Source organism: Hyla sarda, chromosome 1 (assembly GCF_029499605.1).
Source record: "Hyla sarda isolate aHylSar1 chromosome 1, aHylSar1.hap1, whole genome shotgun sequence".
In the NCBI taxonomy this organism is placed as follows: domain Eukaryota; kingdom Metazoa; phylum Chordata; class Amphibia; order Anura; family Hylidae; genus Hyla; species Hyla sarda.
The window spans coordinates 369748286-369762147 of record NC_079189.1 but is presented as its reverse complement, the minus strand read 5'-3'; the positions used below and the strand labels follow the sequence as shown (position 1 = coordinate 369762147).

The following is a 13862-nucleotide window of genomic DNA, read 5'->3' as shown; positions in this document are numbered from 1 at the left end:
TAGGGGATAAGATGTTAGATCGCGAGTATCCTGCTGCTGGTTACCCCCTTGCGATCGCCGGCAGGGCCCCTGCAATCTAGCATTTTATCCCCTATCCTTTTGATAGGGAATAAGATGCTTTGCTCCGGAGTACCCCTTTAGCTTTGCTGTGATAACGAGGGTTGAAGACATCCCCTGTGAGTCACTGGAGGAATCTGCACTGTAAACCCTGTAATATGGTTTGCATAGTCTTTGTAGTACTGACATGTACCACTATTTGTTCACCTGAAAGGGTGTTTATTGGTCTGTCTAGAGTGCTCTTTAATCAGTAATAGAATGGCTGTCTAGGTGTGACAATATTATTTGATAATAGAATGGTAGTGTTATTAAGTCACTATGTGGTGGTCATGGTATGAAAGTACAGTATATTGATAAAATTGGTCTGATTATACAGAATTTGTCAGTAAGTTTTGGATAGTTTTTTGTATGGTGATAATATATACCTTTTATTTGGTATTTCTAGCAACTGTGTGACATCTATTTAATATTATACAAAAAAAGATGGTCTTTTTGATCTATCAAAAGCAAAAGCTTAATATCTATCAAAAGCAAAATACGACCATAGCACTCACAGGATGAGGTGAAGGAGTGGCTTTATTCCATCACAACCGAATGGCGACGTTTCGGCTACACAATAATGGCTGCAATTGCGTAGCCGAAACGTCGCCATTCAGTTGTGATCGAACAAAGCCACTCCTTCACCTCATCCTGTAAGTGCAACGGTCGTATTTTGCTTTATATCTCTACTGGCCCTCAAACCAGGACCATGTACCTACAGCACCCGAATGCCACCTATACTATACAGAGTGTTGCTGCTTCTTCTTCTTCCATGTGTATATCTATCTACCTACCTATCTATTTATTTATCTTTAGTGTGAATTGGGGGGGGGGGGGGGAAGCATAGGAGTGGCAAAGAGTATGCCCCAAGAATGATTTCCTTTAGTGGGTCTAAGGCATTACAGACAGACACTGGTCTTTTTAATCCCAGCCACTATAAGATGGTAATTTAACTGCAGAACCGTCATTGAAAATTACAGTCTTTATGAAAGACTATAATATTTAAAGAGATGGTCTCCTGGGGTGGGTTCACTGTAGAAAGAGAATTCATCAATAATGGCCAGTGTTCGCATCAGGAAAGATGTTTTATTTTTATTTTTTTGCTGTGCTGCCACAATAACAAATAACCCATACTCACCTGCCCCTTATCACTTTTTCTATTTTATAAAAAATCTTTTTCTATTTTATAATACATTTTTCCGATGTAAAGGATACACTTTTTGCACAATAAATAAGAAACCCCATCTTTTTGCCCAACCTTGCAGTCCTGCCTTGTTACTGTTAAAGGGGTACTCCACCCCTAGACATCTTATCCTCTATACAAAGGATAGGGGATAAGATGTCTGATCGCATTCTCAGTAGCGGCACCCTGCTCTCTGTGCGTGATGATGGGGCGATACAAGGGCCGGAGCCCCCTGATGTCACGTTTCCCCCCCGCCTTCAATATAAGTTTATTGGAGTGGGTGAATTGAATCTGACAAATCTAAATTAATTACAAATTTCATGAAAAGTTTGATTTGTAATGAATGCGAATATCGCTACGATTTGATTGCGCAAATTGCTTAATTAAACTCCATTTAGTGCTCCAGGGGCAAGGCATCTAAAATGGCAGACCCACATGTAAGGACATGGGGCAAGGAATCCTGGGAAGGCGGGAACAAGGGTCTGCGGGATGACCCTGAATCACATGCAGCCTATCAGCAGCCAGCCACCCCTGTGATGTCACAGCCCTATTACAAGAGAGAGGGACAGACAGCAGTGTGTGTTGCACAGAAAAGCATTTTTACAGCAGCGATTCACTTCCCAGTCACATCAGTGTTTTATTGCAGAGAGAGGGACAGAGAGCAGTGTGTGTTGCACAGAAAAGCATTTTTACAGCAGCGATTTATCTCCCAGTCATATCAGCATTCTATTGCAGAGAGAGAGGGACAGAGAGCAGTGATTCACATCAAGCCCAAATCCAGCCTAGAAGCACTGATAGGGAAGGGAATGAGATTAAGAGAGAGTGCAATTTTGGGTGTAGTACACAGCAACTGAAAAGCTAATAGTAGCTAGCCAGTTAGGGTGAGCGGAGCAATAAAAGCATATTGTCCTCTATTAAGTGTAACAAGTGGTGTACCATTTTGTTCCTGTTAAAGTTTTAAGGGCCTAGATACTGTGAAAGGCAAGCCAAAAATACACAGCTGCTGTTGTTGTAGACAAATACTTCTTTTAAGTGTACTGGAGCACATTGTCCTCCCCTCATAAGTGCATACCACATATGTACATCTAAGTGGTGTACCATTTTGTTCCTGTTAAAGTCTTAAGGGCCTAGATACAGTGAAAGGTTAGGCAAAAGTACACACCTGCTGGTGTTGTAGAGAAATACTGTTTTAAGCGTACTGATGCGCATTGTCCTCACCTCATAAGTGCATACCACATATGTACATCTAAGTGTTGTTCCTGTTAAAGTCTTAAGGGCCTAGATACTGTGAAAGTCCAGACAAAAATACACACCTGTTGGAGTTGTAGACAAATACTATTTTAAGCATGGTGGAGCGCATTATACTCCCCTCATATGCGCACTAAGTATGTCAGGCAGAGAAGTGCCAGGATGTCCACAGAGGAGTGGCAGAGGTGTAAATTCATCAGGCAGAGGTCGCAGCAGACTAGGGGCAAGTGGTAGCAGGAGTTGCAGCGAGAGGCCTGGGCTCCCAGTATCAGCTAGTGGTCATGTCTCGACCAGCAACCCATCTACCGTTATCGCTTGGTTAACACGGTCATCCACTTCATCACAAGTGACATCTGACTCCCCAAGTCAACAGTCGGTGGGTTCCTCAGGCACAACCCTCCGTTGGCATGGCCTGGGAGCAGTCCCTGTCCTCCCATTGCCTCTGTCCAATGCTGTTCCCTCTCCTAAAGAAGTATCTTATGCTGTGGGTTCAGCTCCACTACTTAGTGAGGACGATATACTAGAAGACAGTGAGGAGCTACTGCCCAGCCAAGAAGTGGAGGAGACATCTGCCGCTTTCTCCTCTAGGCAGGCAAGTAGTGAAGGGGAGAGTGGCGTGGGAGGTGGTGTTGCAAGCTTTTAGGCTCCTGAAGCAGACACTGTTGAGGAACCTGAGGAGGACATCAGTGACATGCAGAACACAACTCAATGATGATGAAGCCGATTGCACTTGGGAGCCGGGTGCAAAAGGGGCTTCATCATCATCAGGAGAAGACGGTTGCATGCCTGGTTGGCTGTCTGTTGGCCATGTACCTTACAAATATGTGAAAGGGGGAAGCCATCCACAAAACACTTGACACTTACTTTCTCACTGCATCAGTGTCAGATTCTATACTGCTATTGTTTCCTTTCTAGAGAAAGTAATGAGTATATGCACTTTGTCATGTGACAACTCAGCACCTATTAAAATGTGAAATGTGTCATGTGACACAACTGAATGAAAAAATAAGACACATACATGATCATTTTTGATCCCTTTGAACATGGCTTCCATTTGTGTTTGTTACATGATGTTATATTGTATGTTATTTGATTCTGGGTTAAATCATAATGAAAAATCTTTGACAGTTCTATCGTTGTACTGACATTTTACAAACTTTTTGCATGAAAGTAGAATAGTACATTATATACACATAACAACTCAAATTTATTTGGGCCAAAAACTAACTTGCAAATAGCAGCCAATCACAGCTCAGCTTTTATTTTGCCAGAAGTTAGGCTGGATTTACATGACGTTTTCAGCCATAAGGAACCGCATATGGCTGGGGGAGCTAAAACCAGGCGCTCCCTTATCCCTGCCGTAAGCCGCCCATAAGTAATGTATTTCAATGAGCCGACCGGAGTGAAACGCTGACTCCGGTCGGCTCATTTTTGCCCCGTATGCGGTTTTCCCACTGTACCTAAAGCTGTAGTGGACCACTGTTTTAGGTCCAGTGGAAAACTGCATACGGGGCAAAAACTACTCATTGAAATTAATTAAATACGGGCGGCATATGGCAGGGATACAGGAGCACCGAGTTTTAGCTCCCCCCAGCCGTATGTGGTCCCGTATGGCTGAAAACGTGGTGTGAACCCAACCTTATTAAAATATGAAAGCTGAGCTCCCTGCACTGCTTTACTTGTCATTCATAGCAGTGAGCCGGCACCTGTATATATAGATGCGCGGTAGGGGTCAGACATATGGATATATGTCTGACCCTCACAGCATCTATATATACAGGTGCCGGCTCACCGCTATGAATGACAAGAAAAGCAGTGCAGGGAGCGGAGGCTCGCTGCTGCTGCCAATAGCTTACTTGTCATTCATAGCGGTGAGCTGGCATTTGTATATGTATGCTGCGAGGGTCAGACATATATCCATATGTCTGACCCCCACAGCATGATATGCAGCTGCTGCCCGCTATGGATGACAAACTCTTAGTACCGAGAGCGGGCAGCAGCCCTCCGCTCCCCCGCTAATAGAGTTTTCATTCATTGGCAGCCAGGGGAGGGAGAACATTAAGATTAATATGCGCAGCTTGGGGGGGGGGGGGCAGTATATATATAACTATGCGCAGCAGGGGTCAGTATATGCGCAGCGGGGGTCAGTATACATATATAATAGCGCTGGGGGCAGTACATTTATTCAAGCGCAGCGGGCACTAGGTTTGATATAGCGCAGTAGGGGGAAAGATATATAGAAACGCTGGAGGGGCCAGATATATAACCCCCCCCCCAGCGATTCTATACATCTTTGCCCACCACAGCACAGAAAAAAAAACCTAACCGACACTCCAGTCTTTGTAAATGAAAGCCAATGTGTATGTATGCATGGAATGAAAATTTTAGACTTCATAATGGAATACATGAAAGTAAATAAATACTAAATATATCTATATATATATATATATATATATATATATATATATATATATATATACAACCAAAGGCAAATTTGCAGCACTACTTATCAGCTTTTGACCAGACTCTATCACAGTCCATCCGTAGCATAAAAAACAGTAAATGGCGCAGCACTATCAAACAATGATGATTTATTTTCTCTCAAATAACAGTGATTTATTTTCTCATGTGAAGCAATACAACGTTTCAGCTCCTCCTGGAGCCATTTTCAAGCATTCTTTGAAAATGGCTCCAGGAGGAGCTGAAACGTTGCATTGCTTCACATGAGAAAATAAATCACTGTTGTTTGAGAGTGCTGCACCATTTAGTGGTATATATATATATATATATATATATATATATATATATATATATATTTATTTATTTTATACCTTCACATCTTGTCTTACTCTTACCTTGCAGCCTTCACAAGTGATGACACCATAGTGGATTCCTGAAGACTTATCTCCACAAATTTTGCATGGTATCACTTCAATTTGTGCTGAAAATAGAGAAGAGACAGCTCAGCTGACATTGCACATTTTTATTTAGCCTCTTCTATCCTTGGTCAATGACTAAAGCATCAGATTTAGATTATTAAAGAGAAGCAAAATATAGCATTCAGAATGCCCAAGTAGAAAAACAGATCTTAGATTTAAGCTTTTCCTCAAATCCATAATTTAATAGCAATATCCAATATTTGCATGCTCTAAAACCCAGCACAAACATTTCTCTAATCCCTCTGCAGTTAGAATAAACATTTTAATGCAACTTGGTTTGTAGTTTTATGTTAATACGTTGCTTTTCGGGCTGATGTTTATATCATTAAATGGTTTACGTTATCATTTACTTGTTTTTTATAATAACAGTAATTGTGATAAGCAAGGGTTTAAACAAAGAGTGTTATACCTAATACAATCAATGTCCAATTCAACTTTGGTGTACTTATCCAGCATGTTGTTTATAATCAAGAGGGATTATTGGAATATGAGGAACGTAATGAAGTATTATAAAATCCTGCCTCGCAACGGCTTACTATATTTTGTTTCTGAATTGCACCCGTACAAGGATACTTGAACATAGTGATTGTGTTCTTGCCTGAGAGCCATTTATCCTTTGTGTCAAAGCAGGACAATTGGAGGGATGTGTAACTGAAAACTTCTGTAATTAATTGTATACACAAGGTGAAAAGAAGCTATTGCTTTCCTCGAAACATCTTAAATTACTGTAACTAACACTCTCCGTACCAAGTTTCCTTTGCAGTGTTAATGAGTGTCACAGTCTCTAACATTTCCTTCACAATGCATGTCTAATCGTGTAGGATTGCAAGATTTTTCACTTTTTCTAAACTACACTGTCATCAATTCACTTGAGTGTTTTAACACCCAAACGTAGCATCGTCCCCAATGTGTATCACAGTTGTCCACAATTAGAAGAACTGTTTGGGTTACACAATTTTTAGGTGGAGCTATCAAAGTTGGGAATATATTCCCAGTAATCTAGTCTGATTTTTCAAAAAGGATGTGAAGCATATCAAAACTTTCAGGAAACTTTTCAGCATAATTTGTCATATGTGTGTATATGAGTAGCAGTATTTATGGCCATCCTATATACAGTATTTTATCCAGTTTTTTTCCCTTTACAGGTTTCATCTCCACCTTTCAGTTGCCCCTGAGTAAGTGAGTGGGAACTAGCTGCTAGGAAGGCTCTCAAAAACTGCACGGAGGAGATCTTGCGCCCTTGCATCTCTCTGTAGCAAACCTTCAGAAGCAACAGCAACATGAAAGACATAATAGAGCAGTACTGAGAAATGTAAGCTGTGAATCAAGCACTGGGTGGAATATAACACTTAGAAAAGCTATATGCCAGGTATCTCTGTGTTCCTCTCAGCCTCGGTCTCTCTCTGCAGCTAACTTCTCACCCCTTCATAGACCTCTATTGGGCAGCATGCAAACTTCAGGTGACCATTTAAATATGAGATGCTTGTAAACAAAAATACTGGTGGCCATGAATCCATTTGTTCAGACAATGGGGTTAATTTACTAACGTGATCCCGACTTTTTTTTGTTGGGTTTCACGCCCAAATTGTGTCACATGTCTGTTGCGACACAATCTGTGACCAAAAAAACCAAAACCCTCCATTTTACAAGAAAAACCTGAAAATGGGGCGTGGTCACTGGATAAAGTGGGTGTGGTCCCAACAAAAGGGGCGTGGTCCCCACAGTTTTGAAAAATCCCAACATATTTACTATGGTTTCCACAGAAAATGTGGCGGATTTGAGCTGAGGAAAACCAGACAGATCAGAGCATGTGTAAGAAAAGAAAAACGCAGGGAAAAGTGTAAAATGTAGGGAAGCCTTAGTAAATACCTTGGGAAAATACCAGTTGGAAATCAAAACCCACAAAGAAACCTACAATCTTAGTAAATAAACCCCAATGTCTTTTATCTGGGAGCAAGGGAAAAAAGAAGTTGTCTTATAAAGACAACCTCTATCCATATGTCCTATGAGAGCCCCTCCCTCTATATGCCAGAAAGTAGAGATACTCTGTACTGTAAGAACAGCACTGCTCTGGCAGATCTGTCCCATTTATGCATTTTCTTTATGGCCAAACAGGGGATAAGTGTCTGACCACAGGAAAAGCGGTGCAGGTGGGGTCCGACCCCTGGAACCCCCGCGATCTCCTCCTCTCCCCAGGAACGGAGCATATCGACCCCCACATGAAGCAGTGACTGACACGCTCCCTCCATGCATCTCTGTATCTCTCTTCTAGGTGTGATAGCAGAGAGTGTCTTACAAAAAAGTGTATCTCTCATTGCCTTAGACCTGTGGGACCTTTTATTTTAACTTTAATGAAAAACTACATTAAAGCACATTTGGTATTGCAAATATGCCAGAATTATGATGTTTGTGTAAAAAAATAAATAAATAAATAAAAGAAACTGGCTTACGTGAGTTGCACCACATTTTTGATGTGTTTGAGAGCATATTGTGCCTTGCTCATCATGGGGTTGTGGTTTACCAGGAAAATGGGCCTGAATTCGCTAAAAAGGGATTGTTGCTTAATTTTGATGCCATGCACCAAGAAAGTTGCCAAAATTTTGGTGCACAATTTTGACTAAAAGAACGACAATGGATGGTCAAAACATACATTAGACAGTATAAGGCTATGTTACTATATCTTTTTCTTTTTTTTCTTTTACCTCATTTTTAGTTGTAAACAGTTGAAAATAAAATGGACAAAAAGCAAAGGACTGTTTTTTTAGCTGTTTACTATACAAAAAACTGATGATTTTACCATGTGTGTACATGGTTTAAGATGCATCATATTTTTAATGATCTGGTGATTTTGTAGCCTGACTACTGTTTAAGTATTGGGCAGTATTAGTAAACCACTGTGTTTATTATCAAGAAACTAAACAGGACAATGAATTTGATAACAATAAAAAAAAAAAAAAAAGCTCAAAGTATCTTTGGTATCAATATAGTATGGAAAGTTATATCATTGTGAACTTATATAAGAGTAATTTTCTTTTTCATCATCAAGGTTATCTTGCTTTTACTATAGAATAAAAAGTAACCAAGCAAGTTCAAGGTGGTTTTGTAGGAGATATTTGTTATCCGAACAGCTGTTTCATGTCTATGTTTGGCTTAAGTCCTCTAGAGAATTAAAAATGTATCCAAGTATACGTCCATTGTTTTTATATTATTTTTTCTTATCACAAATATGGGTTTTATATGTCAAGCCCATATATGACAACACAAGATTCAAACCATATAGTAGAAATGGTGGAATAGCACTAATATATCAGGCCAAAGTCAAAACATAATCTAAAAACAAAGGTGGTGCATACCTTCTTAAAATATAACCTTTAACCCCTTAAGGACCGGAGGTTTTTCCGTTTTTGCATAACTCTTTCAAATTTACACCTAAAAATCCATATGATGGCTTATTTTTTGCGCCACCAATTCTACTTTGTAATGACGTCAGTCATTTTGCCCAAAAATCTATGGTGAAGCGGGAAAAAAAATCATTGTGCGACAAAATTTAAAAAAAAACGCTGTTTTGTAACTTTTGGGGGCTTCCGTTTCTACGTAGTACATTTTTCGGTAAAAATGACACCTGATATGTATTCTGTAGGTCCATACGATTAAAATGATACCCTACTTATATAGGTTTGATTTTGTCGGACTTCTGGAAAAAATCATAACTACATGCAGGAAAATTAATACGTTTAAAATTGTCATCTTCTGACCCCTATAACTTTTTTATTTTTCCGTGTATGGGGCGGTATGAGGGCTCATTTTTTGCGCCGTGATCTGAAGTTTTTAACGGTACCATTTTTGCATTGATAGGACTTATTGATCGCTTTTTATTCATTTTTTCATGATATAAAAAGTGACCAAAAATGCACTATTTTGGACTTTGGAATTTTTTTGCGCGCACGCCATTGACCGTGCGGTTTAATTAACGATATATTTTTATAATTCGGACATTTCCGCACGCGGCGATACCATTTATGTTTATTTTTATTTTTATTTACACTGTGTTTTTTCTTTTATGGGAAAAGGGGGGTGATTCAAACTTTTAATAGGGAAGGGGTTAAATGATGTTTATTCACTTTTTTTTTGCACTTTTTTTTTGCAGTGTTATAGGTCCCATAGGGACCTATAACACTGCACACACTGATCTTTTACATTGATCACTGGTTTCTCATAAGAAACCAGTGATCGATGATTCTGCCGCATGACTGCTCATGCCTGGATCTCAGGCACTGAGCAGTCATTCGGCGATCGGACAGCGAGGAGGCAGGTAGGGGCCCTCCCGCTGTCCTGTCAGCTGTTCGGGATGCCGCGATTTCACCGCGGCTATCCCGAACAGCCCACTGAGCTAGCCGGCATGCTTTCGGTTTCACTTTAGACGCGGCGTTCAACTTTGAACGCCGCGTCTAAAGGGTTAATAGCGCGCGGCACAGCGATCAATGCCGCGCGCTATTAGCCACGGGTCCCGGCCGTTGTTAGAGGCCGGGCCCGACCCGCTATGACGCGGGGCCACGCCGTGGCCCCGCGTTATAGATCGGGAGTGGACACATGACGTTCCAGTACGTCATGTGTCCTTAAGGGGTTAAAGTGCACCTGTCACTAACAAAAAACTATATCATGTGAATAATACCATTATATATATATATATATATATATATATATATATATATATATATTTGTAAGATACATTGGTAAAAAAAAATGTGCACATTTTTGGGAGAAAAAAATGCTGCCTCTGCAGCTATTTCCTGTGTTAGTCTGTGAGGAGACCAAATACAGGAAGTGTGGGCTGGACAAGTATGGCTCTGTGCAGGCTCAGTGTACAGAGCCCTGCTTGTCCTCAGTGTACAGAGCCCTGCTTGTTCAGTGTACAGAGCCCTGCTTGTCCTCAGTGTACAGAGCCCTGCTGGTCCTCAGTGTACAGGGACCTGCTTGTCCTCAGTGCACAGGCCCCTGCTTGTCCTCACTGCACAGAGCCCAGCTTGTCCTCAGTGTACAGGACCCGGCTTGTCCTCTCTGCACAGAGCCCTGCTTGTCCTCAGTGCACAGAGCCCTGCTTGTCCTCAGTGTACAGAGCCCTGCTTGCCTTCAGTGTACAGAGCCCTGCTTGTCCTCAGTGCACAGGGCCCTGCTTGTCCTCAGTGCAAAGAGCCCTGCTTGTCTTCATTGTACAGAGCCCTGCTTGTCCTCAGTGCACATAGCCCTGCTTGTCCTCAGTGTACAGAGCCCTGCTTGACCTTAGTGTACAGAGCCCTGCTTGTCCTCAGTGTACAGAGCCGTGCTTGTTCAGTGTACAGAGCCCTGCTTGTCCTCAGTGCACAGGGCCCTGCTTGTCTTCATTGTACAGAGCCCTGCTTGTCCTCAGTGCACATAGCCCTGCTTGTCCTCAGTGTACAGAGCCCTGCTTGACCTTAGTGTACAGAGCCCTGCTTGTCCTCAGTGTACAGAGCCCTGCTTGTTCAGTGTACAGAGCCCTGCTTGTCCTCAGTGTACAGAGCCCTGCTGGTCCTCAGTGTACAGGGCCCTGCTTGTCCTCAGTGCACAGAGCCCAGCTTGTCCTCAGTGTACAGGGCCCTGCTTGTCCAGTGTACAGAGCCCTGCTTGTCCTCAGTGTACAGAGCCTTGCTGGTCCTCAGTGTACAGGGCCCTGCTTGTCCTCACTGCCCAGAGCTGAGCTTGTCCTCAGTGTACAGGGCCCTGCTTGTCCTCAGTGCACACAGCTCTGCTTGTCCTCTCTGCACAGAGCCCTGCTTGTCCTCTCTGCACAGAGCCCTGCTTGTCCTCAGTGTACAGAGCCCTGCTTGTCCTCAGTGTACAGAGCCCTGCTTGTCCTCAGTGTACAGAGCACTGCTTGTCCTCAGTGCACAGGGCCCTGCTTGTCCTCAGTGCACAGAGCCCTGCTTGTCCTCTCTGCACAGAGCCCTGCTTGTCCTCAGTGTACAGAGCCCTGCTTGTCCTCAGTGCACAGGGCCCTGCTTGTCCTCAGTGTACAGAGCCCTGCTTGTCCTCAGTGCACAGAGCCCTGCTTGTCCTCAGTGTACAGAGCCCTGCTTGTCCTCAGTGTACAGAGCCCTGCTTGTCCTCAGTGTACAGAGCCCTTCTTGTTCAGTGTACAGAGCCCTGCTTGTCCTCAGTGTACAGAGCCCTGCTTGTCCTCAGTGTACAGGGCCCTGCTTGTCCCCACTGCACAGAGCCCAGCTTGTCCTCAGTGTACAGGGCCCTGCTTGTCCTCAGTGCACACAGCCCTGCTTGTCCTCTCTGCACAGAGCCCTGCTTTTCCTCAGTGCACAGAGCCCTGCTTGTCCTCAGTGTACAGAGCCCTGCTTGTCCTCTCTGCACAGAGCCCTACTTGTCCACTCACACTTCCTGTATTTGGTCTCCTCACAGAGACATCCGGGCAATAGCTACAGGAACAAAAATATGCACATTTTTTACCCAATGTATATTACAAATATGCATTTAATGAATATGCATTAAATGATAATCTACATTATATAAAAAGTTTTTGTTAATGACTGGTACACTTTAATAAAAAAAAAAACATTGAAATAATCCCCCCACAAAATGACACAAAATTGCTCAATAGAGCCACAAGGAAAGCTATGCTAGAGGGGAACAATACAAATAATCCCCCTTTAGGGGAATGTTTTCAACCCCAATTCTACATGACTTCCACAGTAGTAATAATAGTTCTTCTGAATATAATAATTTATGAAGTGCACACAGATTCAGCAACATTTAAATTGGTTCCTTGTCCCCACTGGGCTAACAATAAAGTGGCTTGATCTTACTACCATGGACAGCATGCGCCACCATGCATTTACCTCTCGCACACCTGATCTTTCTTTGCTGGTGCAGGAAGGTCACTTTACTTGCTATAACCTGGCTGCTATCTACCATTTTGCATTTTTACGTAGACTTTATCCTCAGACTTGCAAGATAAAAAATGTTTGCCTCTTGTACACACACATATACTCTTAAATTCTTTATTACCCTCTTTAACCCCATACCCTTACCTATTTACTTGAGAATTTTTCTATACATTTGAAATGCATAACAATACACTTGGTAGTAGGGTTTTCTATGGTATGAACACAGGGGTAGTCCTGGACAGGCTTCATCCTTTTTTGGGCAAGTGCCCTGCTGGTTCCCTGTGTGGGCAGTGGTAGTCCACACCACTCATAGATATGGTTTACCAGGGTGAAGAATATCTCTTTATCCTTCTTGTTGGACAACTTTCACATTGACATTTTTAGGTATTTACTGCAATGCTTCAAGACAAACAGGCGTTAGGTGAAAAATGTTTTCTTTTATGAACTAGTGTCACCTAACATCACCTTTATTTGGGTTTGGATTATTTGGGTTGTTCTGTTCTAGCATTGGTTTCCTAGTGGTTTTGGGGGGCGGGGTGATTTTAATGTTATATCTAAAGGTTTCATTTTCAACAGGCATGCATCCCTTTGGATTATGTTTATTATGCTTTAATATGTCCTATTCCTTTGAAAATGAAAAAAAATATATCAAATGTATCAATAAATGAGCATTGAATCTCATTCTGGATTGCACATCAGAAAATGGCAGTGTTTCCTCTAATTCTTTTTGATCATACTTAGTCTCTATCACTAGGCAGGAAACAGCCGCTGAGAGAACAAGCCCACATGTACTGCCAGGAGGGAAATGGTCAGATTGTAAGGGGGCCTCCATTGCATGTTAATCTTTCATGCCAAAAGCAGAATAAAGAGCATCCCACCACTCAAGGGAGACAGGTAGCAGAGGGAAGAACACATCACGCCTGACTACCCGTAATCCTTTACAATGCTCCCTAAAGGAATTTTATAACATTTTTTGTCAACATGACTACAGCACAGAGAACTTCCGAATGTAAGGCAAGAGAATCTATCCACATACCAGTCTGAAATATATTTATGGTTTAGTTAAACATCTTGTGATCTAGTGATTATCTGGGCAGCGTTATTAGTCAGTCTAGCAAATATTCTAGAAAAAAATTCCACGATCAGCATTTACATTCAGAAATAATCTGTCTTTTGTCACGTCTAATATCTCCCCATTAAGATTTAAGGCGGAATCCATAATAAAACTTGTTTTAGTGTTAGAAAGGAATGACTTGAGCAGAGTTTTCTGCACAGAGCTGTGGGTCTGTTCTGCTGATACTGCACACTTTCCCTAAAGAGATTAGGATTCTAATCCCAAATATTATACAGCACAGCCTATCTTATATTTGAGCTCATCGGATCCAGCATTCTGCATGTAATCTCTAGCAGCATTACCTAGTGTTTATATAAGCTGCTGCTGTTTGAGCAATGATGACTGAGCTCTTTCAATACACCTGGACA

At 42.0% G+C, this 13862-nt stretch overlaps 1 protein-coding gene across 3 annotated transcripts in view; it reads right to left on the bottom strand.

Annotated features, from left to right (window-relative positions):
* The window catches only part of RORB (RAR related orphan receptor B), a 230543-nt gene that overhangs the window by 69231 nt on the left and 147450 nt on the right, over positions 1-13862 (bottom strand). For 2 of the 3 annotated variants that reach the window (XM_056523233.1, XM_056523227.1), the window contains exon 2: positions 5383-5468. In XM_056523233.1, coding sequence (XP_056379208.1) covers positions 5383-5468 — 86 coding nt within the window. Of the gene's footprint in view, positions 1-5382; positions 5469-6624; positions 6728-13862 lie in introns of those variants that run through there. The other variant, XM_056523219.1, reaches the window with a different exon arrangement.